This window comes from Suillus fuscotomentosus, assembly GCF_016647785.1.
Source record: "Suillus fuscotomentosus strain FC203 chromosome Unknown F5891scaffold_108, whole genome shotgun sequence".
Classification (NCBI taxonomy): domain Eukaryota; kingdom Fungi; phylum Basidiomycota; class Agaricomycetes; order Boletales; family Suillaceae; genus Suillus; species Suillus fuscotomentosus.
This window is the reverse complement of record NW_024539620.1, coordinates 1-25,713: the sequence shown is the minus strand read 5'-3', so window position 1 is coordinate 25,713 and position 25,713 is coordinate 1. Positions and strand designations below refer to the sequence as shown.

Below are 25,713 nucleotides of genomic sequence, written 5' to 3'. Positions count from 1 at the left end.
GCTGTGGCTGCAGCGGTTTCAGTGGCTCTGGCTGAAAGTATGTCGGGATATAGCGGAACCTCGGAACCTCGAAGTCCAAATTTGTAAGTGTCAATGTCAATTTTTTCAGTTGCACATCCGACTGACCCAATTCTCTTTTTCTCTCACTCTATCAGATCTTTTCAATGTCGACTCCGACCGAAAAGGCTGCTGCAATGGGTGCAGCCAAGCTGAAGAGACGTGTGGAGGCCACCGCTACTCCAGAAGTGTTGGCTTCCCAGTCTGCTCCAAGTCGTACGTTTTCTCAGTGTCGCTTTGTTTTTCTAATGCACCTGAACATCTGGCATAAAGGACCCTCCCGACAATCCAAGGTCACAGCACTGAAAAATCAAGGTGCACATCAACGGCTGTCTGAGTCGAGCCACATCTTCTGACTCACTTGAGCAAATTACAGTTTGGATGCCAGACAAGAAGACACGAAAGCGGGCCGCATCGAGCACGGCTGAGCCTGAACATGCCAAGCAGGCACGAACCTGTAAGTTTCATCAGAGTTTGGTCTATTGTGAACTCACACTGATTTATTATATGCCATAGCGGGCCCAAAAAATACTGACCCTGTGAACAGAAAACGGAAGAGCAGTGTTCCACAGCCAGCGGCGCAACTTTTCGAGTCTGACTCAGACGACTTCAAGGTTGATGGAAGCGATGGCGCCGAATCTGATTCTGGAGCCGAGTCAGACGACAAACTCGACGAATCAGATGATGACAGTATTCTGGGACTCATTGGTGACAAGCTAAAGGCTACCCTAGACTATGAGGTATGTGCTATTGTTATCGATGATTTTACATCTGAGTGTCTTCATTATTTGCATAGCGTCCTCAAATTACTACACATAACGACGGTATGTGACAACCTCCTCCTACCAGTACTTAAGTGACACTCTCATTTAGACAGCCGCAGTGCGGCTTCATCATTCAGCTCAATCCCCCCTAGTACATCACCGGACTCTGACAATGACGACCCCGTTCGTACCATGGACTCTGCTGTGGAGGATATAGGGCCCGGGAACAGTCAGCTTACTAACATGAAGAAATCCGGCCCTCGCTATCGCTCTTCCAAGCTGAAAGAGACCAGTAAGGCCAATCAGAAAGGGGCGCTGTCAAAAGGAAGTAAATACCTGAAGCAAAGAGAACAAGAGGTGAATGAGTCTCGTTGATTCTCTTGAACATTCACTCACTGCACTCGTTGTTTCAGAAACCAACTTGGTGCACGCCAGACAAGGTTGATGACACCACCAGTGGGCCACCTGCAGATGACGAAGCAGTGTCAGCGCGGTCTATTCGTTCACGCGAAGATGACTGGTTGCCTTGTCGCATCGTATATAGCAGTTCCGGTAAGGTCAATTTAACCGAGCAGCAACCTCACATCCAGGACTTGCTGCGGGCCTTGATTACCTGCCTTCACGAGTACATCCTCTTCGAAAATGCGTACTTGGACCTCCAGCAAAGGAGGAAAATTATGGCCGACATACTCTTGTCATGTGCGAAAGATGGAGAGGAATTCGTAGATGTGAGAAAACGGCTTACGAAGGATGCGAAGTATGTACGTGCGTTATCTTCCGTGGTATGTGTATTATGTTGCCTTGAGTTTACTACTGTCTTCTCAACTCATTTGCAGCCTGAAGGTCGTATTGGCACCATTCGCGGGAACATCAGGAAGGTTGCACAAGCACATGTGGCAAGCCACTATGGTCTCACGAAAGGTGCTGATGACAGGGTCGCGGACCTTCTCAAGAACAATGCATACATTTATCCGGTGAACGCGAAGGTTCATCAAAGATTTATCGTCTATTTTATGTTTGAGCTGATGCCAGTGGCTTCATACATTACAGGGGGACCTTATCCGAACCAAACCATTTCAAGCGCCGGCGATTTTGGACACCATCGAGGATGCATTCTTCAGCGACGAGCTCGCAGCGGGAGTAAAGTGGCATGACCATCTGACATCAACAATTGATGATCATCCTGACGAGGTTGAGCTGCCTGTCGCGATGGTGGCACTTGCTAGCGCTGCGGTATGTTTTAATTGCTGTGGGTATGTTATATGTATTAATCAATCACACAATTCAAGGTGTGCTCCGTCATTATCATCGGGAAAAAGCTCCTTCACAAAAACAAGGTAATTTCAGAATTTTTTGGAGAATTCCTCGTAATTTCAGTGAAATCCAGTGAAATCGAGTACGACCAGATTTCTCAAGCTCGGTCGTAGTTACTTCGAATTACTTCGAATTTCTTCGAATTTCTTTGAGTTTTCAGTCATTATTCCTCGAATACCATCAAATTATTTTGAATTCGGTTGAAGTCGACATACATAAACATTGATTAAAACGAGATATCACAATCAAAAGATGTGAAAAGAAAAGAAAATATCAGCAAACTGAGAAGCAACTGACTCGGTGCCATATTCATAGCTTGATTTATTCTTCGACCATTGCATCGAGATCGAGATAGTCGCAAGTGCTTGATGAGGCAGTGGATGCCGAGTTCTCGATTGCACTGGTGTTGAGTTAGTCAGAGTGCCCAACAATGAAGAATGGCACAAGCAAGACGCACCTGACTGCCTTGTAAAGCCGTGCCATCAGTGCATGGTACTTCTTTATACTACCATTGAAGATGCGGTTGAGAGTCGCTTGGTGAGCCTTGTAAACACCGACGTGGGAGGAGGCATTGAATGATTTGACTTGCGCATTTGAAGGCGGGTTGCCACTACTCCAATCCTTCAATATCGCATAAATCTGTGGAGAATGTTATGTAGTCAGTATACAGAGTTTGAAACAGTATCACAGCCGGTGCCTACCATAGTTGCAGTCAAACACACCATAGCCACCGGTAGCTCTGGCTCATTGTTTCCATCTAAGACAGAAACGAAATCATCATGGCACTGACTGCCAAATGAGTCCTCGCCGCCATCAAAGAATGACAATCGGATGATGTCAATGGTAGCCTCATCACAAAACGGTTGGTCCCCAAGGACCTTACCCTGGGTAGTAGATGAGAATCAGAGAAATGAAGAGAGAGATAACAAAATACTAAACAGACCTTGGCATCGGTTGGAAAAATATACTTGTGACTTTTAAGAAGGTCTTCTACCTTGTCAGCGCAGCCTTTCTGGAGTCCAAAATGTGATACAACAATTTGATGTGCGAGCTTCTTGAGATTGGTGCGGAAGGAGCTCATTCGTCCCTCCGGCTTGTAAGTGTATTAGTTTCATTCAAATAACCATGCAAAAAGAGTACATACGATCCCAGCCAGAGCCAGTGCGTAATCAAAGTCGTGCTTCATCCTCTTTAATATCGCATATTCCTTGCGCTTCCCGGCAGCGGTATGGACCGCTTCCAGGGCCATCTTTCACTTCTGAGTGATGTTGGGGAATGCGTTGTCGAAGAGAGAGGCTTTCTTGAGTTCGAACATGGCGGCCTTCAACACATTCTGTATCCAGGTGTTTTGAGCCTTGAGGTTGATAGAGCCGTCTGCTGAGTAGACTAGATCTGTGAATATGGGCCATGTAAAAGAATGATCAGACTCAGAAGCTGACACATGAGTGACATCTGAAGCTGGCCGCGGCGGCACCACAGTCTCCACAAATTTAGGTCTCTACACAGTGTGATGTGAGACGGAATCATGGGAGTGTGCAGTGGAACACATCACCTCAAGGTCTTGTCGTTCTTCTAGCTTGCTCTTTTTCTTCTTGTCTTTCTTCTTGTCTGGCTGGTGTTTGGTGACGGCTGTTGCTTCATGGTAATATGGCTTGGAATGACCATCAGAGGCTTTGTCAGCAACATCAACTTGAGGAACACCAGCAGTAGTGCCAGAGGCCATCCATTCAGATACATTGCTACCCGTGCGCACAAAATGGGGAATCTATGTCAAAAGGTCAATTTCAATTTTTCTGACAATGGGGTCAAGTACCTCTTTAATGAGTTCCTCCTGGGAGAGTGACTCAAAGTCATCATCCTCAGGAACTTCCATGTCGTTGTCTGATTTTTCAGATGCATCGTCACTCTCTCCGTATTCACTAACAGTGTCACTATCTTCAATTGACACCATGGCTGATTTCGAAGAGCGCGTTGATCTCTCACGACCTCGACTAAGGAGTTGGGAAGTCCGCATTTCCCGGTAAACCTGCGAGACCTCAATGCAATTCTTGCCGCATTGTCCCTCGTCGACGAGGATTATGACCTGTGGAGACCAGCGTGCCAGGAGTGTGGCATTAAGCCTGTCTTCAAACCATTCTGGCTGGATCTCCCGCACACCAACTAGTGATATGTTCAAGGCCCGGCTCGGCTCAAAAGCTGTGGCCACGGCTCGGCCTTGGAGGGCTGGGGCTTGCTTCAAACCAAGGCCAGGCCCTATGGTAGGGCTCAGGCTCGGCTGGGGCTTGGCTCGGCTTGGGCCTAGGGCCTTGTGATACAAAAAACATAGCAAGTAAATCAAATTTCATCTAACATTTGAATAGAAACATCTTCGTCATCTGATTCTAACAGCTCCTCATTCTCACATAAATCCTCAGCAACATCATCCCACCCATCATCTTCGTTGAGAGCAGCAGGAGTCTTATCTTCAGACAATGCATCATCTACGAACTCGGTTGCAACAGATGGGTCCTTGCGAAACAGGAGATCATGTTTGATCATGCATTTCAAGCACTGCAGTGCTTCGACGATGTCGTGTTTGAGACGATTTCGGCGCTTGGAGATAGTAATACCAGCAGATGAGAATGCACGTTCACTGGACACGGATGTGGCCATAATGGAAAGGAAGTCACGCGCGAGTGACGCCCAGACTGGGTATCGAGGTGCGTTGATGCCCCACCACTGCACAATAGTCATATCTCCAAGGTGGTCCTTGGAGTTGAGGTAAGCGTGAAAGTCGTGCCGCCACGGCTCATTCGCAGCTTCGGAGGGAGTGACAGAATTTGTGGAACTTGTGCGAGAGATTAGGGTGGGCTGCAGCATCGAGTCACTGTCATCCTCGCCGTCAGAGAGCTCTTGCAGCAGAGCATCGAGTTTGCGATTCCCTGTCTTCCTGACCTTGACTTCGACACCATTCCTAGAGTCGGGATCGTTGCTGTACATTTCGAGATACTGTTCTTTGTACTAGATGTACCATTAGTGAGTGTGTTGTGACGAGAGCTTTACTTACCATCTCCTCTGCATGTCTGTGTGCTTCGACAAGCAATTCCTCGCCCCAATACTTGCGAAGATGGGTCTCCTTTTGTGACGGATCGAGAACTGTCGTTGGAAAGTCAGTGGGAGTAATACTATGTACATGAAAGAACGACGCACACATCGCCATAATATGGGCGTCAGAACTACTCGACTTCTCGTAATACTTCGTAATCTTCTCAATACCAGCATCGAGGCCCTCCGCAAAATCGAGATACTTGATACGTCCAGAACGTGAAGACCATGCGCTATGCAACGACTCCAATGCAGGCAATGCTAAGTGAAGCATTGGTCCTTGTTCAGATGAGAAGGACTGCTGCGACAACTCGGCAAACTGTAGTTTCAACGTGAGCCGCGACTCGAGTTGTAAGATAAAAATACATACACCAAGGATTGAGAGCAGACGTTGAACACAGGTCCACTCTTCAGATGATAGCTCAAGGTCCATAATCTTTTTCCGTTTAGCTGAGTCCTTCTCTTGCAAACCGAGCCGGCCCACAAAATAGTCAACTTCCTAATAATATACATCAGCGGGAACAACATTGACATCCTAAATTGAACTTACATCTCGCAGCTCGAATGCACGTTGAAGCATGGTGTATGTTGAGGACCACCTTACTTTCATGTCGAGAAGCAGCTGTTGTGGATGTTTGATTGGCGTGTGGCCATCTTCGTCTCGACGCTGGACACTCTGAAAAAGTTCCTTTCGTTGAGCTGAGGAGCGCTCCTACAATGAACAATGTCAACAAAACATATGTGCATTTGACGGACGGCAAACCTTGACACAGATTGACCGGACTAATCCAACCTCGTCTCGTTCAAGTGTGGAGTGAGTCGCGGGGGCAAGCAAATCGTCGTTAGGTTGGGTGGCATCGTAGTGCCTCGACTTGCTGTGTGTGGACAACAGCGCCTGAGTTGCGAGGTTGATAATGTGGGCCAAGCACCTGAATATATGTGAGAATTGGTAGTAATAAACAAGACATAGAAACTCTTACCGAAGGTGCCGTTTTTTATGATCGAATGTCTTCTTGGTGTGTGCCTCGATGTGGACGGCGAAATGTTCCATCATGGTATCGTTGTTGGCTGCATTGTCGCACGTAATGTAGCCAATCTGAAACTTCATCAGTGCCACACTGTTATGAAGCTAGAATTTTACTTACCTTATGTTCAATCCCAACACGTTTAACTAATTTGAACAGCGCTTGACCAAGACGGACACCGTTGTGAGCGTTGTTCAGTCGAGTAAAGCCAAGAAGGGCACTTTGAACGCTCCAAACACCGACTGTTCTTTCTTCGATCCAGTGACCAGTGAGGGCAAAATAGCCATCGACATTCGATGCTTGCCAGGCGTCGCATGTCAAATTGATCCGTCCTTTGACAGTGTTGCTCTTGTTGTGGTTCGTGTTAGAAATAACGACAAAAAAATCAACAAATGACTTACAAGTAACCGTCGGCGAAGGTTGGTGAGATTACGCTTGAAGAGGTCGATAATGGCTCGGCGCGTCTTTGATCGACTAGGTAGCTTGACACCGTTGGTAGCTCGTGCTGCTACATCAATCATATATTTGAAGGACTTGTGGTTGAGTGCGTCAATAGGCTGCAGTGAACTGATAAGTGTCCAATTGCCAGAATTAAATTAAAAAAACATACCTGGTCAGTTTCAATCAGCCATTCAATGGCGGCCTCGCGGAAGATTGCATCTGAGTATGGGATGATCTGTTCCTTTGGTTGCGGCTCACGGAGGTGGGCATCGAGTCGTGCTTGAGAGTCAGCAGCAGCGTCTAGCTTGCGGCGCTTGGTGTCCTTTGGTAACATCGAGACAAATTTCTCAGCTTTGGCCCATGTAAGATATTCATTCTATAATGAACAGTTAGTGGCATGTTTTCTCGGGTTGGCAATACTTACCCTGTGCGAAGCGTCCATATGGCGTCGCATAGTCGTCACCTCATTGACAAAAGCAACGGGTTTTTTCATTTTCTTGCTATAGCGTAGTCAGTACAATGTGCATGAGACAGAAATGTAAATTTACCTGCACAGTCGACAATTCCGGTGCTTCTTGCCTTTGTCAGTGTAAGGCTCGGAAAAAAACTTGGTGATGTCGCGACTTCGCTGCTCTTGACGTGGGTTTTCAGAGGCCTTGTCAATGCTCATGACTTGAACATCCTTGAGGAAGCCGTCAGCATCAACTTCGTCAGAGTGGTTTGCTGAACTAGTTGCATGCGGTGCGTTGACTACATATGTCAAATAGATATCAGTATTATGTATCTGTTTCGTTCGGTAGGAAAACTCACCAGTTGATGGACTTGCATCGTGTTCAGTTTCATTTGCGTGTTCGGGAGGATCAGGGCTATAAGCTCGTTTTTTGCCTGTAGTGATGTAGGCATTAGTCAGTACTTATCCAACAAAATAGTATAAACACACCTTTCGTCAGTCGCTTTTTGTGTGTGCTGCCTGTCAGCTCGATATCATTGTCGTTATCGTCAACCTCAACGACGGTGACTTTGTGGCTACGAGAACTCGTAGGAGATGCGGTACTTGGGGGATTCAGAGGTATTGCCACAGAAATGACAGAGGGAGCATTGGCAGCACGACTTGCATCATTGTGAGCTCGCCTGTGTGAAGCTAATTCTTGATCAGCAGCGTTATCCGCACAAATTACCTTCGCTGATGGCACAGCAACACGTTTAGGGCGTGCCGTACTAGTAGGTGGTTCCTCGCCATCGGAATAGACGCGCAGCACCATATGCGGATGTGACCTGTTGAAAATTCAAAAACTCAAATTAGTTTATCCTAGACAGCTGAGGCTTTGAAACTATTGCAGTTTCACGGTCATAGCCGACTGAACGAAAACGTACCTGAAAGCCGTGGCCTGAAAGCCTGGCTCTGGCCTGGACACAACTTGAGCCAGGCCCTAAGCCTTCATAGGCCGTCTACAAAGCCCGGCTGGGCTTGGCCTAAGTGGGCCCGGCTAGGCCCGGCTCACGGCCTGAAGCCGGGCCTTGAACATCACTAACACCAACATATTCCAATCCATCACGCCGGATGTGTTGCATCAGCTCTACCAGGGTATCATAAAGCACCTCACTGAGTGGATCAAGGAGGCATGTAGCGAAGCTGAGATCGACGCTCGTTGTCGTAGGCTTCCCCCAAACCACAACATCCGCTTGTTTCTGAAAGGAATCAGTCACCTCTCACGTGTTAGTGGAACAGAGCATAACCAGATCTGTCGCTTCCTGCTTGGTATTGTCATTGGCATACAGTTGCCTGGAAATCTCAATAATGGTCGCCTTACTCGTGCCATTCGCGGCATCCTTGATTTCCTTTACCTTGCTCAATACCCTTCTCACACAGATCAAACTCTAGCACTGCTCGATGATGCCTTGACACGCTTTCACGATAACAAGGATATCTTCCTTGATCTTGGGATCCGATCGAATTTCAACCTCCCGAAGCTTCATTCCTTCCGTCACTATGTACATATGATCAAAATGTATGGCACGACCGACAACTACAACACCGAGTACACCGAACGCTTACATATTGACCTCACGAAGGATGCTTACAGGGCTACCAACCATAAAGACGAGTATAGTCAAATGACGCTCTGGCTCGAAAGACGTGAGAAGATGTTGTGGCATGATAACTTTGTTAAGTGGCGTCTGGTTGGTGATCTTGCCTCGCAAGAAAGGCCACCACCAGACATGGATTATCGTCGGGCAATCAAGATGACGAAACACCCGACCGTCAGACGTGTTCCATTGGATCACATTGTGCAGGACTATGGCGCCACTTTTTTCACAGCAGCATTGGCTCGTTATGTGGTTGGCAGGAATCAACCTGGTTTATCTGCAGCGCAACTGGAACGAGAGGCTGCTCATATCATTCTTCCCTTTGATGCTGTGGCTACATTCCACAGGATCAAATTTCACGCAATCGATGCTCACGGGTTCCAGGACTCGAGTGTAACAGTAGATTCTGTGCATTCTCAACCATCGCGAAAGGACAAGAGAGGGCACACGATCCCCGCACGCTTTGATACTGTTTTGGTCAACGAAGGGGATGGTGGGATAACGGGCGTGAATGGTACGTTTGCATTTGTGTGAACACGGCCGTTAATCTGACTTTATTCCAAAAAGGATACCGTGTTGCGCAAGTTCGCGTCGTCTTCACGCTGACAAGTCAAGCTACAAATTTGTTATTCCCCGCTGGACCTCTAAAACCACCCGCCCACCTTGCGTATGTGGAATGGTTCACACCCTTCCAGCAACCTGAATCACACCATGGGCTGTACAAAATTTGCCGTCTGATGCGTCATGGAGAGCGTCTTGCAAGCATTATCGATGTATCGGACATCCGCAGGAGTGTTCATCTTTTTCCAAATTTCGGCGCAGTAGTACCTCGTGAATGGACGAGCAGTACCGTTCTGGAGCTCTGTCCCAGCTTCTTTGTAAACTCGTTCAGTGACCGACACGCTTATTTAACTATTGTTTGAGGAATATAACGAGATTCGTTGAAATACTCTCGAAATACATGTAATTTAACAGATTCGTTGAAATACTCTCGAAATACATGTAGTTTAACAGATTCCCTGAAATTCCTTCTTTTTTGAGCCATTTTGTGAAGGAGGTTTTCTCTGATGATGCAGTACTCCTCCGAAAAATTCGACCGAGACTTCAACTCGGACATGTACGGCGGGATCTATCGGACATTGGTTGGCATGTTGAATGGCATCTTCAAGGCCAGCGAGCGCAAATTTCACGTACTCGTACACTCGCTGTACAAGTCTGTCTAGTGAGTTCTATCTTTTTCGACACTTGTCATTGTCTGATTCCATCGTGTTGTAGTGGGTCGAAGCGCAAGACTGAAGAACCTAGCGCAGCCGATAGTCTCATGTTCCTCGATATTGATGGTATGGCGGAGGACTGATACTGGTCACACATTGTATTGTCTAGATTTCAGATCCAATGGTACTCATTTGATAGCATTGGACAAATTTTAACTGCCTGAAAATCATGTTCTGCTTGACGCAAATTCTGTTCTGATTGGCGAAAAGTGAGATCCAATTGTCGAAAATTCTCAAGGGACTAAAATAATGGATCGAATGTTCAAATCCATTGAATTCTCGCAGATTCACGCAAGTTGTATCATATTTCATCCGATTTGAGAAGAGCGTTTTTCCTGATGGTGCCATTCATGGCACGTGCACGTGTTGACATTGCAATAGAACCTAGTGATGTTCTTGACTTTGTTAGATTGTATTTCAACGACAAGGCTGTTGGAGACAAACTTCAAGGGATGTTGCAAGTCAATACGATCATTCCGTGGCACCCAAGAACGCAAAGTCCCTTTATGCCGAAGCGGCTACAGCTGTGGCGTGAGGCTCGAGCAAAGTATAACTCAGAAGGTCTTGCCAAAGATCCCGTAGGACTCGTAAAGTTCATTGGCTGTAGTTGTGCAGAGGACTCAAAGAACTCATTGACTGCTGAGTTGCACATCCCGGCTGTTGTCCTTGACATGGCAAGGCAACGCGAGCCCTTCACATTTGTCTCTGCTGTCACGGGCATGCAGTTTAACAAACCCATGAGCACTGTGACATGTCTAGAGTATGTTCTCCGTTCTCATCCTTGGATTCTAGCAAGCGGCGCTTCTTACATTTACATTGCACAGGTATATCAATGTGCATATTCGAGCGGACAAGCAGAATCAGCTACGTTTGCGGGCTGAGATGACAGAATAAGACAAGCAAGCTATTCGCGCTGCAGGTCGTAATGAGCATACATTTCCGGCTCGTACCCTCAAACAGAAGATGGAAAGAGAACACCTCTATGCTGGTATCATGGAAATAATACGTGAAACAGCCAAATGTGAGTGTGAGCTTTTTCAACTTCTCGTTCTGTACTAAAACAAGGAAGGATTCTCGTACCTTTCTGATCGGAGTCTCTTGTACGACACCTCTTGAATGGGCTGCCATTGACATGTGCGAGCGATGATCAGTCGCCAGCACAATCTTGTCCGATACCTGTGTACTATTAGTGGAAAAAAGTTGACTCGATATCAGCTGCCGCGAAATAGTAATCCACATACTCGCCAACGGTCAATATTTTCATTCTTCCTATATTTCAATCTCAATTGTGACTGATCTCAACGGGCGTTGAATCCGCGTTGTGACGCACCTATTTGACATAATCAAACACTTGATAGACTCAAAGATCGCTGCAGAGGACCTCAAACTCAACACGTGTGATCGATGAATGGCATAGAAATCGATCCCGTCATGGAGGTAGGTGTTCGACGAGGCTCGGTATCAGTAGCGGAGTTAAGTGTGTGTTTAGGGCGCTCACATTCTACACGTAGAACTCATGCCAAGAATTTGGAGATGGTGGGAGATAATTTTCAGTTACTGCCAAGGTACACATATTTGATGCTTGACTCACACCTTAGCAGTAGCCATCCAACTTGCAAGAAGTATTCAAAACTCCTATGTGCGAATTTTCTTGGGGATTGTAGCTTTCGTCTTGCTGAATATCTGTTTTAGTTGCATCCCTGATCTCACTGATCAGATAATCAAAGACTCAGACACACCGGCTGCAGTGGGCGGCTATGCGACAATCTTCAAGTGCAGCTGGAACTCGCCTTCTGAATCTTCTCCAGTAGGTCTCCCCTAGTTGACAATCGACGTCGGCTGATAATTCTAAACACTACCAGGTTGCGGTTCAGATCGTCAAGGTTCTGCATGACTCTGACCGTGCCTCACTCAGTATGTACATTGAGACGTAAGTCTTTGTGCCACAGAAACCATGTTTGTAAATGACATTGGACAATGCAGGAAATTAAGAACAGCACTTTCACCTGACTGATCAGGAGTGACACACAAAGGCCGCGACGGTATCGATCGTCCAGACGACTAGGCTGCGGCGTGCCAAAATAGTCAGCCACGGGACGAACAATAGCGGGAGAATGTTGTGAGCGTCTAAGTATGCACTTTGACGGATCTAAAGCATCTATTGCAGCTTTCAAACTCGCCGAATTGGTAACTCCGACGTTGTAACTAATATTTGATGGGGTAGCTCATCGCACAAAGCTGCAGTGTTTCTCTTGAAGTGCGTTTCGGAATTCGAGCTTGTTCGACAGTGCCAAGGATTCTAATGAAATGTTGTAGACTTGTGACACCAAAAGGTGGCTTAACTGATTGCGTATATGTTGTCGTTGTCTCACATTAGAGTGACTGGCTCTTCGCATGTACGAGAATGATGAACTATCACTTGACCATGAAGAGATGGGTCGGATGGGCCGGATATTCTGGGATAGAGATGTCCTCCTGCTGACGGATCTATTTGAGATTGATGCTACGCTGAAATATCTAATTCGGCAGTATCAAATCGGATTCAATACTTCATTCAGTCCTCGACTTTCCCTGGAAGAAGTTTTTGGAGCTAGCAGTTCGTCCGCCTCGTGCACAGGAATCAAAACTGCAGCATATCACAGCCTGAGATATTCCTGTTTACGCTTCCAAAGGATGATGGGTTGCAACACAGGAAGCCCGGGCGTCAAACTCCAATTATAAAACGACCAAGGATCTACTATGGGCCTTATCTCCACCTTATATCGACACTTCAGTATGAGCAAACACGCAGGAATTATTCATCACTCTCCGGACCAAGGCATTCTGCATTTGCCGCTTCAAGAGGTCGATGTGAGAGTATGGATGGTCGATAGTGCGTATTTCGATCGCTGTGCAGGCGAAAACCACTGATCAGCACGTCACTTTCCTCATACTAGTCTCTGCGAGGGTTGTGCTCTCGCAAGTGTTTGAGAACGTATCAGATAGCCCTACCAGCCGGGCCAAATATGTATTCCCTCTTCCAGCGAGCGCTGCTGCTTGTGCCTTTGAGCTCGAGCATGCCGATGGCCGCGTTATTGTCAGTGTCGCTAAGGAAAAGTCAGAAGCCGCACAAGCTTCCCTGAGTGCAATAGATGCTGGAAGGACTGCCGGACTTGTAGAATGGGTGACACACGACAGTATGACTGGCACATTTCGATGATACTGGATGAGCACTGACTTTGACTTTACTGCAGTATTCACGATCTCAATTGGCTCGATTTCCGCTCGACAGAAGGTCACAGCAAGATTGACAGTAAGTGCACTCTCGTTATTGAATACTTTTTCTGAAGAGCAAACAGTTTGTAATGGATCTTTTGGATGAAGGCAGACGGGACTAGGTCCGTCTACAGCTTCCGATGGCTATTGCCGAACGATACGGCGAGATTCCAGCAGCTATGCTCGATGCCTCTACAACTAATGAAGATACGTTCATCAAAATTGCTGCGGACGTCATAACCAGTGAAAAGATACAGGAGATATGCAGTCCTACTCACCCGACGATTGCTCGCAAACACTACAAGTCACGCATTGGGAAAAAGTCTGAACGACGAATGTTCGTAACTTGGTCGTCCAGGACGGTCCTCGACAAAGACTTCATATTGACAGTCCATGCTCTTGGATTCGACAAGCCTCGGTGTTTCGCTGAAGTCGATCCACAGGGTCGTGATACCATTGCTATGCGAGCGGATGCCATTTATTAGCAGGATAATGAACCTTATCCTTGAGCTCATACACCCATCATTATCTCCTCTCACAGATAAATGGACAGCCAAACACCCTCTGCACCTCACCTCAAATCCTTCCTCTACTCCTTCTCCCTCCTCGCCATCCCATACACCACCCGCCTCACTAGCTGGTTCAGAAGCGCACCAACATATGGCCAAAACCAATTATTCACGACTGGCCTTGTGGTTCTTCTCTACAACGTGTGTTATCTCACTCTTAGCCCAGGGTTCGAGATTCCTTTGGCGCAGGCGGGTGATGGATTGAGTAGTTTGTGGGTTGTGGGTTGCAGCGGAAAGCTTGGCGGCGTTTCGGCGCTCTATTCCTGCTTTGTCGTTCATTCATTTTATCATCCGAAGTGCACGTTCTCACGTTGATCTCCCCTTGCAGTCGGTCGCATTCTACTGTCCCGCTACTCTTACCTCCAACCCCTCCCTCAACTTTGCCCAAGTTCTTCAAGCTATTACTGCTAGTCCTGCTCGTGCAGCCAGGAGAGATGGTGGATGATTAGATGGTCGTGGTGATGAACAATTCGCCTCGCAAATTGTGAACGCTTGATCTTTCTCCCTTTTATTTGCGCTGTTGATATGTGGAGTAGGAACATTTGGAGAAGGAGCTCGAAGATGAGAGGGAATGGAACAAGGGCGACATCCCACATCTAGAATTGCTCGAGAAGCATTGCAAGGGGCGCGAAAAGGCTTATGAGGGATGAATGTGTGTTGCTCTTCCTACGCCAATGCTGATGTATCCTATCTTTTCAGGAAGTGAAAGCAGCAGCCGAGGAAGCGGCGAAGGATACGGTGCGGCTGGGACAACCTCATCCCTTACCAAAATCATCGCTGATCCATTGATAGACTGAATGATTTGATCCACCCGTCGAGCTCAAGTCGTGCTGACTGACCGCATCTCCCATCAGTACACAACCCTTGTGATGCTGTCCGGCCCAACTCTCGTGGTGCCCTTCGTGACCCCTCCTGTGGTAATTCTCGCGACCGCCTGCACCCACACGACCACCATTACCATATGCGTCATGCGAGGTCTTTAAGACTGGAAGATTCTCGTGATACAAAGTACTCCCGTTTTCCACAGAGCACCACTTTTTGCAAATTATGCTGTTGCTTTCATTCGACTTCGAGATCCACATCTCTGTTTGGTAACCTCGCGGGCTCAGGTACAAAAACATAAAGCTCGTTTTAATGACTTATGACCCGCTTATTGAGACCGAGGCAAAGGAAAAGTTCGCGGATGTCTATCAGCATTTGCTCCAAGCAGGCGTCAACAGGAATGAATCCGAGCGCGAGGCAAAGCTGAAGAAGACGCTCGCCAGTCTGCAGCGCTGCCTGCCTGGTCAGAGAAAGTCACCGCTCACATTCCATAGGCGTTCGCGGGCGCGTGGTCGACCTCTGTAAACCCACACAGGACAAGTACGAGACAGCTGTATCTGTCATCCTTGGGCGCAATATCGACGCTATCGTCGCGGATGAAGAGAAAACTGCCATCGAATGCATCGACGTGCGTTTCTCTGCCTTCTGTTATTGTCTATCTAAACTAATTTTGAAACATTATAGTATATGCGCACCCAGCGCGCAGGTCAAGCAACTTTCCTCCCCCTCAACACGACCAGCACCAAGCCAATCAACGACAAGTTCCGCTCATTTACTAGAGGTGCACCGTCTCGCTGTGGACGTGATCCAGTATGAGCCTGCCATAGAGCGCGCGATGCTCCATGCGTGTGGGAATGCACTCGTGTGTGACACGATGGATGTGGTGAGGTACGTGTGCTGGGAGCGGGGGCAGGAGGTGAGAGGTAGGTTGGCATTCATTTGCGGGAAGTTGGACGCCATGCTAACATTTGGGCAGCCGTTACATTGGCGGGCACTGTCATCTATAAGAGTGGGCTCATCACCGGTGGGCGCAGTACGCATGGTGGAGGAAAGAAGTGGGAGAAGGACGTGCAAGGTAGGCAGCTCACTGACCGTGGCGCCTCACACTCATTTATATTTAGGCTTTTCCTGTCTTCGTGACAATCTTGTGGCACAGCTTCAGGAATTGGATCACTCGATACCGAGGGGCAAGACAGACAAAAACGTCATTGCTGAAGTTACACGACTAGAGAGTGCTATAGCTGTTATAAGAGACGATCTGGTACGTCCTTGTGACAGTAGTCGGTGGCATTACCATAATCTCATTGTCTCAGTTCAACGATGTCAAGCGAAAAAGGTATGCGAATAGTTTACTTTGAGCGCCATCCTCATCCCAGTCACCCGATGCGAGTTATTCAACAAGGCATACAACCACATTTCAGATTGTATCGACCAGGTCTATAAAGACCTCACTAAAGGGAAGGCTTCGCCGATGGGAGGCATTGCATATCTTAGTTTACAGGACAGTGAGGTGAGTCTTTCAGTCTGTCAAGTCCAGGCAATTTTACACTTATTGATCACAGGAACCTTATAATGCCGGAATCAAATATCATGCCATGCCACTGATGAAGCGATTCCGTGACATGGAACAACTCTCGGGCGGGGAGAAGACTGTGGCTGCTTTGGTCTTTTCGTCTTCACCCCAAAAACCTTTGTTCTCACGATGTCTCAGGTTGTTAGCCTGCACCGTTCTTTGTCCTTGATGAAGTAGACGCTGCTCTGGACAATACCAACGTTGCTAAGATCGCTAACTATATCTAGAGTCAGGCAACGTCTGACTCCTTCCGGTGTATCGTCATCAGCTTGAAGGGTTCCTTGTATGAGCGTGGTAATATAATTCCCTTGTTGGAATCTACCGTGACCGAGATATAAATAGCTCTTACACGCTGACGAATGTGTGCGGGATCAGGCCTTCAAGTTCAGGAACTAAGGATAGCATTCAATGAATGTCGCATCCACATTCACAAACCAAGATTCAGCCATTGACCAATTTCTTCTCTTCATCAAGGTAGGTCAAATTCATCTCACATGCTCTCTGCCTCATTGCGTATTTCAGGTCGTTGCACTCTTCAACGCAGACCAACATGAGGAAGCGGTACCGCTTATCAAAGTTCTGGTTACCGCTTGTCCAAATGTTGATTCTCTCGTGCATCCTGTCATGGAAGTAAGTATCATGTGGCTACGCTTGGTCTTTGATGCTCATCTTTGCAACTCGCACATTAGATATCTGCACGTTCAGCCTGGGGTCAAAGCCTTCAACGGTGCACATTACAATGAAGCTGCTGACCTGCTTCGTCCTCATCGCTCTCGTCAGGATGAGGAAATGCGCGCAGGGTGACTAGTTTCTTCCGCAACAGTAGATTCATTACGATCGCTGGGCCTCCTTTTCTCCCTGCAGGCTGCAGGAAGCGTCTCTTACTACGTCATCGACATCGCGAGTTTGACGCTTACAATCAGTCGTTCGTTCCGGGTTGGAGCGAGCTCGCAACGACTCGGAAAATCCGCCGATTTCATAGCAGACACGTTGGTCACCCTTTTCGCAGCATCGGGCGCATCCTGTCAAGCGCCTTCTTCTCGATGTCGTTCACAACTAACCTGCATTTCGTGGAAGGTTATATTATGGGTGTACCTCCTTGTGCGTGAGGTCCTGACGACTGTGAAGGCCTTACTTCACCTGCTCCGAGTCGAACATCCCGACGACACGGATGAAAACGCCCCACTATACCCGCTCTATATGACGGTGGTGCGCACATTTTTTTCAGCTTGAGGTGAGCGATCAGTACCCTTGTATACCGCCGTGGAACGTTCACATCTTTAAATGATCAGTCCTGATTTATTGAATGATTTGTTAGATGTGAGTTTGATGCTTTTCAGTTGCAATGGCGCGATCATTGCGCATCGTGATGGGCCACACTCCTTTAAGACTCAAAGCTGATATTTTGGTTCAGTTATCTGAGTTGATGCCGACATCGTTCTCTTATCGTCCTACCAGTTATGTTCCGTCCGACAAGGTCCCAACTATTCACGCTGTTGTAACGCAGCGAAAGTTACAACCTGCAGCTCTCGATGACCACATCGACCTTCTTAACCGTGCATTGGAAAAATTACAAGGTATCCAAGCTAGATTGAAGGAGAAACGGGCCATCGTGCAAGAGTCGCTGGAATTCCACGAAGCCCTGGCATCTCCAGCATGCTGTTCGCTAACATCAGAGCCACTTGGATAGAGAGTTCTTCGATGTCTTCCCCAGACAAATTACGTTGCACCTTCATCGGATGAATGCCCAACGGTCTTGACAAGGGGGTCTGCCGTCACTGGCGAGTAGTTGCCCTGTGCACTCCTCGATTATGGGCGTCCTTAAGGATATCCTTGCTTAGGGTAGACACAACTGGTGGTGACGAGTACAAGCACTGGTTAAAAAAAAGCCAGCAGTGTTCCGCTGTCCATTCGTGTGGTGCATGACGTGGACCTCTCAGATAGGAAAGAGCCTCTTTCCATACAATGGATCCGACCTTTTTTGGGCCGATGTTCTGACCTTTGGTGGCATGAGCCTCCCGTCCAAGGTTTATTGGACAAATCTGTTCAGTCCCTGTCACACTTTCAGGTCACCTTCTAGAAAGCACAGCATTGGGCGCATCCTTTCAAGCGCCTTCCTCTCGATGTCGTTTACAACTAACCTGCATTGCGTGGGAGGTTATATTATGTAAATCATGTTTACATGTTCGTTTATCTATATTAACATCGGTGTTCGGTGTTGTTCTTGATGCGATTGCGGATGGCACATAGTGCTAGAGTTACGTGCCCGGACCGGGAAACGAAAAAAAAAGCAGGACAATATTCAGCGGCTGAGAAGCGAGTTGAATGTTTCAAGGGTCGCATTAATGTTGACGTGAATGACAGCACGTGCAGAGGGTTTGACGAACCGATTTTTGCCGCTTTGGCATTCTCGACGAAGCAAGAAACTTACATAATTTATGTAATACAACTAACCTCGCAGCCGCCAGCCGTCTGAGAAGTCCACACCTATGGAGCCGTACGCGTCTGACTTCAAAAATATCTGTACACGACATCGATCGCGGTGGCCGTACCGGCAGCCCGCCTGCGATACTATGTGTAAATAGCTGATCCATAAACCAGTTGAATGATGGACATCGATAGACAATGGTTGCACGTTGAACTCAACTTATGACTGTTCAAATTGCTGGCTCATTGGAGTCAGTTGAAACTCTCAGATCGGGCTGGAGCTTTGTTTTGTATACATACGGACAGCCGAGCGCGTAGCGTTAAGTTCAAGCTAAGCTGAGTAAACTGCTAAAGTGCTACGCGAGTATCATAGTTGCGACAAGACAATGTAGACTAGCCTAATCAGTAAAGTTCGGCTCGCTTACTAAACCGAGCGACGAACGGCCTTGTGACTTAGTTTTAGTGCCTCTTAGGCGCCGGACCTAGTAGTAGCTATTCATTCAGAACACTACGGCGATGTACCAGGCCTTTTACAACCCTCAATTAACCTATCCAAATCTTGCGTTTAAGATCCGTGCACACGACGGGACGCCATCATAGGCGATAAACTACTAGTAAGTACGTCAGAATCGGACCATCGGATGTGCAGCGACTGACTTAAAATCTAAAGTGCAGAGGCGGAATGGAAGTCGTCTCCACCGCTCCCCCCCCCCTTCCACTCCTTCTCTCTTAATTTCTCCAGCTGCAGCTGCAGCTGCTGCACGTTCTTTAGCCCGTTCACCGGACGCCCACCGTCCTTACAACTCCCAGAATGGAGTACCCAGACGAGGTCGATGACCTTGTCCAATTCAGACTGGACCAATTCCTCGGCCAATCTCAAGACATGTTCACGCGCGTGCGAGACGATCGTCGGTCAGAGATCGATTTCATCCGTTTCGTATTGGCAGGTAGGATCGGGCCAGAGGCAGACGAGGAAGTCGACCAGTGCCGCATCACCCTGAATGCCCAGCAAGGCATTCCCCATGTTCCTCCTCGACCTGAAACCACCATCACTCGCGACATTGACTCTGTGATCGGGGTATCACGTTCGTTGCCTTACACAACGGCATTGTCGGTCTGGCCCGACATTACAATGAAGCTGCTGACCACTTCACTGCCATTGTCCACTCCACTACTTACGCTGACGCATCACGCCCCAATTAATACAGGCTGACCTGGATGGTCACATAGTTGATCAGCATCAAGCCCTCATCTCCATGGGCTTTGCCCTCTGGTCTTTAAGTCGACATCGAAAAAGTGTAAGACAATAGATAGGGATATCCATCTCATTACTGACTACTACGAGTCCGTGTAAGTGCAAAATGCACAAGAGCGTTGCAATAAGATGTAGACAGGTCAGAATGAAAGCAAGGGTGGGCACAAAAGTTTCACGACATCTCTCCTATGATACGTCGACATCCAGCAGAAGCCAAAAAGATCTCGAGAACCCCGCGGCCCGTCCCACACCAGTGAGCTATGTGCCTGATCTCTTACATCGGCGTCGAACCCCCCAAATAAAATGCATGTAATGAACGTTTGCACATTATCTCGCTCTATTTCTATCCGATTCTCTTGAATCTTGAAGATTCGGAATAAGCGTAAAAAACTGATCATGTTACAATACGATTCAGATTCGGATCAGCAAGATCTATGTGTGATTGTACAGTATGATATTGATACACAGCAACTCTTGGTACACAACTGTATGTATGTCTATAGGTATGTTATGTGAACATTTTGGTATGATACATGGCTTGCATATTGCATGATTGGGCATGCGGTTACAGTAGTGATGGGGTATGTTGGTGTATGTGGCGTATGTCTATCGGCATGGATGGGCCTGCGCTTGACCTGCATTCGAGGCGTAGGTAGTTGGTTTAAGGTGCGGGCGGGCCACTTGACGCGAGTGATTCGTTGAGGCCCGGGAGAATCGTTTGAGGTCTTGGGGATCTATTTGAGGCGCACGTGAGCCACCTGGGGTGCTTGAGGACCAGTTGGAGTTCGCGTGCGCCATTTGAGGCGTAGGAGAGTTGTTGATCAGAAATTGGGGGATGAGCAACAAAGCGGCACAAAAACAAACAGAATAATGGGCGCAAAAAGGGAGGCGGGAAATATGATCACCATCCAAAAGATACGCACTAGAGCACACTCATGCCAAGAAAAAAGGCACTATACAGCACGAGACAAACGAGCACTAAGCAAAAAAAAATCAGTGAATGAGTATCGTGCAAGCAATCAGATGGGGGACCAAGAGTATCGCGATGATGTTCCAAGTAGGGAAGCAAAGAGATGGTCTGCGATGATTTACCGAGACCCTGTATAATTTAGTGAGCATCAAAGTGAAACATCAGAAGTTAGGATACCGTTCAACCCGTTGTGGTGCAACGAGACCATCCAATTCAGTCCTTAAAGTTGATGTCTTCATCGTATCGTTAACATCTAAAAGTGTGGTTTAGCGTGGCTAGTCATGGGACTGGACGACACGTACAGCTCGGTGACTCTTCAAAGACATAGGGTTGGTCGTCTCCATCCGCAGCGAATCCCCCATCATTCAACAATTCATCATCATCTTCCTTCTCAGACTTGCGATGACCTGCATTCTCGTCGCTTCTCAAAGAATTAGTCGGTAGTTATACAGAAAAAACACACGAATGACGCACGCTCCCTTCTTTCAACCTCTACCCTTCAATGGCTTCGGCTGCGAGTCCAATATTGCGGATCACGAGTTTTCTACAAGACGGTGAGCAGAATATGATGGGACTGACGTGATATAACGCGCCTTGATATCTATAAAGTGCGTGAAAAGATCCGTCTGACCGAGAAGGTACGAGTATTGGTCTTGCTCATAGTATCGATCACTAAGCAAAGTTTCCTGCTAGTCATCAGGTCAACCCGAGTTCGGCATCAGAATAATTGGCGCAGACCGAATCATGCATGATAATTCAATATTCAAGGACAAGAATCCAAGATCCAAGTTCAACTTGACGTTTTGAAGACAATTACATGACGGCTGAACAAAAATTGAGTATTCCTGTACCCTAGAAGGGGGTACAGGTCTCCCACAAAATTTTCTCTGTGAGCTCGATCATCCCGGCTCCACACCGGCCCGGTTGCCATGATTTAACATTAGTCATCATCACTGTATCTCTGTGTTTGCGCAGTCGTGCTCCTCTTTCTTTCCTCTCTGGTTTGTTCGCATGGCTTCAGCATCGTCTTCCGCACTCAATCAAGCATCTTCTCGACCTCCTCCTGTCTCTCTAGTTGTTTCTGATCGCGAGCTTGTCGACGATGGGATGTCTGTTGTGTCATCGTGTGTCCTGCGCAAGTGTTTTGGGTTTTCAGAGGTCTCCCGCGAGCGTGTCTCCTTGCGTAATCAATATCCTGCAGGTTCCTTGCTGCCTGTGGTCGCTCCCAATTTGCGGTTGATTGTTGAGCATTTTCCGACATTCAATCGAGAGCAATACGCTGAGATCGCCCGTGCACATTCTATATATGTGTCCTCTGCTGATCGAAAGGATCATGTTCGTGATCTCCTACGTGTACATGTATGTAATAATGATTGTATTTCGAACACCATTGTGTTTAAGTTGCTGAAACACCCCAGACGGGACCATTCCAATCATGTTTTGCCTGATCCTTTTGCACAATCGTATCGTTCGTCTCATGCAGCGTCTCAGCGTGATACTCGTGTTGCAGCGAGTCAGTCGCAGCGTGAGGAAGCGAGAGTTGCGGACGCCGTTCAACATCGACAAGCTTATCATCATAAGGATGGACATGTCACGGATGATCCGCACTTTCCAACGGTATTGTCGTTCGATGACAAGTCGGATATTATCCGCGAGTGGCAACAGAAGATGAGTCCCGAATCATTAAAACGTGGTTGCTGTGCTGTATGTGCTCATAATGTATGCGCCCAAGAATTGCGGTCTGTAGAAGCAGCGAAGATACCGTTACATCTGTTGCGGAACGATTGTCTGCCAGAGCATACGCTGCCTTGCACATATGATCTCGAGTTATATGGCCGTGCAATTTTATATGCCAAGGGTTTGACGAGTTGCTGGTCCCTATCAGAAATGTATATGTGTTCTTCATGCCATTCGGCGCTCATTTCTAAGTGTCCTCGTCAGCCAGTGAATTCTCTCGCTAATTTTCAATACTACGGGCATGAAAGGTTATCTCCAGAGATTCGCGAGGCTTTCTCTTCGGCTTCTATTTATGATTTGATGTTGGTCTCTCGCGCGAGAGCATCTCAGATTACTCACTTCTATACATATAAATCTTCTTTGACTCAATTTTGGTCAGCTGAGGAAGCTTCGCAACGATATAACAAGGGAAATGTCGCTATCCGTCCGCAAAGTTCGACGGAATTGTATAACTTGTTACCACCAAACCGTGGTGAGTTACGGGATGCTATGTGCGTAATTTTTTCGGGTCAAAAACATGTACCATCGCGAGAGACCGTTAAAAAATTGAAGCCTGTGTTAGTTACGAAAAGTAGGGTTCGTAAGCTCATTGATTTCTTGATTACACACAATCCATGGTATCAGCATAGTGGTGTATCATATAGCCAAGATAATATGGATGCTTTGTTTGATGAGGCTGATTTCGATGCAGATACAGGTGTGCCGCATGCTTTAGCGATTTGCCATTTGCCGACAGAGGATCAGGCTTCCCCAGATGCAGGTTTCAATTCACGCGATACTCACGATACTCATGGAAGTGACGGTGGTGATCTCGTCATGGAACCTGTTGGGTATACAGAAGGTGATCATTCTTCACAAAGCCGAGAAAAAATGAAATTACATGCACTCGCATATGTTTTAGACCGCAAGAAATTCTTGTTGTCACGGACAGGTAGTAAATTCGTAGCTGACAGTGATCCTGGTCTCATGTCCTATTTGTTTCCCCATCTCGACCCTTGGGATATCGGGGGATTTTTTCATTCTGGGCGAACAAAGCAGCAACACCTTTCAATGCAAGCGCAAGTGAGAAATTTGCTTCGTCAAGATGATTCACCTTTTAGAAATGATCCTCAGTTTGCCTTCATATGTTGGAATATGATCCAGAAACGAGAAGTCAGCAGGAATACAACTTTTCGCATCGGTTTATCTGCGCAACGAGGATTAGCTAAGGAACTGACAGATATCGCGCCATCCTTGACATCTTTAGCTGATAAGTGGAGTCACTCTGTGGATCAGAAACCATCGACGACTGCAGAAAAGAAAGCTGTCCGCATCCTGCGTCGTTTGCAAGCTTCAACAAGGTCGGTACGAGGTAGCATCGGATATAAATTGTGTCGTCGTAATGAGATTCGTTCTTTGATGAAAAAATTTAGCACACCTGCGTTATTTGTGACGCTGAATCCTCATGACTTGACTAGTCATATTTTGCCCATCATCACAGGCATCGAGTTGGCAGATTGGTCAATGATGTCCTCCTTTGAGCGCGCCAAAATTGTTGCAAGTCGTCCTGATGCAGCTGCCATTGCGTTTGATCTTCAGATTCGTGCCTTTATTGATATTATCCTGAAGTATAAGCATGGACCTGGTATATTTGGACACTGTCAAGCATATTATGGAATGGTGGAAGCGCAAGGGTGGGGCACCTTACACTGTCATATGTTGCTCTGGATTGCAGGTAATCCGAGCCCACAAGCTTTGCGAGAGCGTATGGCAAATGAAGAAGGATTTCAAGGCAAGATGTTCGCATGGTTAGAGAGTATTATCAGCTGCGAACTGCCAAATGATACTACGTGCGTATTTGAGACGAGTCCGCAGGACGCAAAGAAGCCTGACAGAGGTTCAGATGAGATGGATCCTCGGCTAGAGTTGCCTCCACAAATTGCGGACTTAGACGATCAATCTTTTGCATACAAATTTCAAGCATTTTTGACTCGCTTGGCGATAGAATGTAATTGGCATGTTCACAATGACACATGCTATAAGCACATAAGAGCCGGTGAAAAGCGTGGAGACCACAATTGTCGGATGCGCCTTGATGGATCACTGCAGGCTGTTACCAGCATCGATGTTGAATCTGGTTCGATTGAGTTGCATCGATGGCGAGGTAGGGTGAACAATTATACAGACCTGATATTGTTCCTCTTGCAAAGTAATACAGACAGTCAGTTTATCGGTTCGGGTGAAGCTGCCAAGGCGGCCGTCTTTTATATAACCGAGTATATCACGAAAGGTAATCTTCCAATGTACACAGGTCTCCAGGCCTTAGAGTATGCCACCAAAATGCATGAACAAAAGTTTGAAGTCGAAGAGAACGTCGGTGCAGAAAGAATTAATCGTAGTCTGATAACTAAATCTGTGAATGCCTTGATGGGTCAACAGGAAATATCCCATCAACAAGTCATGAGTTATCTTGTTGGGAGTGGTGACTTTTATACGAGTCATACTTTTCAGACGGTGAAGTGGTATGAGTTTGTACGTGCTGCTGAAAGACTTGACCAAGACATGGAATCTCTTCCGATTGATGATGGACTAGTGTCGGAGGATCATCAGGAAATCAACTCGGAATTGATATGACCAGGTAGAGCTGACAAATAAAACCCATCATGATACATCCAGATTTAGAATTATACATTATTATCTTTGCACAACAAGTTGATGAAAGATCATATGACTATGTCAAAGACATGTCATTTTGTCGCACATCTTATAATTATGCAACAAGTTCATGAAAAAATATATAACTATGCCAAGGACACATCACTTTGAAGGGCACCTTGTAGGTACACAACAAGCTTATGACCAAATATATGACTATGCCAAGAACATGTAATTTTGATGCACATTTTACAAGTAAAACCCATCATGATACATCCAGATTTAGAATTATCTTTGCACAACAAGTTGATGAAAGATCATATGACTATGCCAAAGACATGTCATTTTGTCGCACATCTTATAATTATGCAACAAGTTCATGAAAAAATATATAACTATGCCAAGGACACATCACTTTGAAGGA

At 46.9% G+C, this 25,713-nt stretch overlaps 11 protein-coding genes across 11 annotated transcripts; 9 read left to right on the top strand and 2 right to left on the bottom strand.

The window, feature by feature from the left end:
* Positions 1–164: 164 nt before the first annotated feature.
* Positions 165–2,248, top strand: F5891DRAFT_1196815 (uncharacterized protein; the record flags this gene model as incomplete). Its single annotated transcript, XM_041368373.1, has 10 exons — positions 165–273; positions 331–372; positions 434–514; positions 574–797; positions 854–881; positions 931–1,178; positions 1,235–1,603; positions 1,658–1,807; positions 1,872–2,054; positions 2,111–2,248. 10 exons carry the CDS (start codon positions 165–167, stop codon positions 2,246–2,248), a joined length of 1,572 nt encoding a protein of 523 aa, XP_041218669.1.
* A 208-nt stretch (positions 2,249–2,456) lies between these two features.
* F5891DRAFT_986166 (uncharacterized protein) lies at positions 2,457–4,086 on the bottom strand (the record flags this gene model as incomplete). Its single annotated transcript, XM_041377708.1, has 9 exons — positions 2,457–2,535; positions 2,593–2,774; positions 2,858–2,892; positions 2,926–3,019; positions 3,079–3,228; positions 3,280–3,322; positions 3,392–3,633; positions 3,688–3,900; positions 3,949–4,086. 9 exons carry the CDS (start codon positions 4,084–4,086, stop codon positions 2,457–2,459), a joined length of 1,176 nt encoding a protein of 391 aa, XP_041218668.1.
* A 4,606-nt stretch (positions 4,087–8,692) lies between these two features.
* On the top strand, positions 8,693–10,130 carry F5891DRAFT_1208123 (uncharacterized protein; the record flags this gene model as incomplete). Its single annotated transcript, XM_041369099.1, has 4 exons — positions 8,693–9,287; positions 9,341–9,651; positions 9,850–9,995; positions 10,049–10,130. The coding sequence occupies 4 exons, from the start codon at positions 8,693–8,695 to the stop codon at positions 10,128–10,130; spliced, it is 1,134 nt and encodes a 377-aa protein (XP_041218667.1).
* Positions 10,131–10,385: 255 nt separating this feature from the next.
* Positions 10,386–10,928, top strand: F5891DRAFT_963508 (uncharacterized protein; the record flags this gene model as incomplete). The annotated part of the gene is made up of 1 exon (XM_041376013.1): positions 10,386–10,928. The coding sequence occupies one exon, from the start codon at positions 10,386–10,388 to the stop codon at positions 10,926–10,928; it is 543 nt and encodes a 180-aa protein (XP_041218666.1).
* Positions 10,929–12,822: 1,894 nt separating this feature from the next.
* On the top strand, positions 12,823–13,787 carry F5891DRAFT_1196810 (vault protein inter-alpha-trypsin domain-containing protein; the record flags this gene model as incomplete). The annotated part of the gene is made up of 4 exons (XM_041368372.1): positions 12,823–12,919; positions 12,984–13,223; positions 13,281–13,384; positions 13,437–13,787. 4 exons carry the CDS (start codon positions 12,823–12,825, stop codon positions 13,785–13,787), a joined length of 792 nt encoding a protein of 263 aa, XP_041218665.1.
* A 58-nt stretch (positions 13,788–13,845) lies between these two features.
* On the top strand, positions 13,846–14,316 carry F5891DRAFT_1208120 (uncharacterized protein; the record flags this gene model as incomplete). The annotated part of the gene is made up of 2 exons (XM_041369098.1): positions 13,846–14,144; positions 14,200–14,316. Coding segments are annotated over 2 exons (416 nt in total), but the record flags the coding sequence as incomplete, so codon positions are not given.
* A 689-nt stretch (positions 14,317–15,005) lies between these two features.
* F5891DRAFT_1196808 (SMCs flexible hinge) lies at positions 15,006–16,493 on the top strand (the record flags this gene model as incomplete). Its single annotated transcript, XM_041368371.1, has 8 exons — positions 15,006–15,135; positions 15,188–15,321; positions 15,400–15,616; positions 15,670–15,768; positions 15,815–15,954; positions 16,042–16,203; positions 16,256–16,357; positions 16,413–16,493. 8 exons carry the CDS (start codon positions 15,006–15,008, stop codon positions 16,491–16,493), a joined length of 1,065 nt encoding a protein of 354 aa, XP_041218663.1.
* Positions 16,494–16,674: 181 nt separating this feature from the next.
* Positions 16,675–17,956, top strand: F5891DRAFT_986163 (uncharacterized protein; the record flags this gene model as incomplete). Its single annotated transcript, XM_041377707.1, is given in 7 exon segments — positions 16,675–16,740; positions 16,789–16,896; positions 17,131–17,259; positions 17,344–17,475; positions 17,495–17,500; positions 17,585–17,586; positions 17,725–17,956. 7 exon segments carry the CDS (start codon positions 16,675–16,677, stop codon positions 17,954–17,956), a joined length of 675 nt encoding a protein of 224 aa, XP_041218662.1.
* Positions 17,957–19,504: 1,548 nt separating this feature from the next.
* F5891DRAFT_1196806 (uncharacterized protein) lies at positions 19,505–19,906 on the top strand (the record flags this gene model as incomplete). Its single annotated transcript, XM_041368370.1, has 1 exon — positions 19,505–19,906. The coding sequence occupies one exon, from the start codon at positions 19,505–19,507 to the stop codon at positions 19,904–19,906; it is 402 nt and encodes a 133-aa protein (XP_041218661.1).
* Positions 19,907–20,941: 1,035 nt separating this feature from the next.
* On the bottom strand, positions 20,942–21,668 carry F5891DRAFT_1196805 (uncharacterized protein; the record flags this gene model as incomplete). The annotated part of the gene is made up of 6 exons (XM_041368369.1): positions 20,942–21,047; positions 21,096–21,171; positions 21,221–21,339; positions 21,415–21,462; positions 21,498–21,607; positions 21,657–21,668. The coding sequence occupies 6 exons, from the start codon at positions 21,666–21,668 to the stop codon at positions 20,942–20,944; spliced, it is 471 nt and encodes a 156-aa protein (XP_041218660.1).
* A 261-nt stretch (positions 21,669–21,929) lies between these two features.
* F5891DRAFT_1131379 (uncharacterized protein) lies at positions 21,930–25,268 on the top strand (the record flags this gene model as incomplete). Its single annotated transcript, XM_041364660.1, has 20 exons — positions 21,930–22,277; positions 22,500–22,611; positions 22,651–22,961; positions 22,986–23,163; positions 23,188–23,216; positions 23,241–23,283; positions 23,305–23,485; positions 23,516–23,999; positions 24,042–24,111; positions 24,136–24,279; positions 24,301–24,345; positions 24,370–24,433; positions 24,461–24,501; positions 24,532–24,653; positions 24,678–24,781; positions 24,803–24,855; positions 24,880–25,049; positions 25,074–25,106; positions 25,146–25,162; positions 25,184–25,268. The coding sequence occupies 20 exons, from the start codon at positions 21,930–21,932 to the stop codon at positions 25,266–25,268; spliced, it is 2,634 nt and encodes an 877-aa protein (XP_041218659.1).
* Between the last annotated feature and the right edge of the window lie 445 nt (positions 25,269–25,713).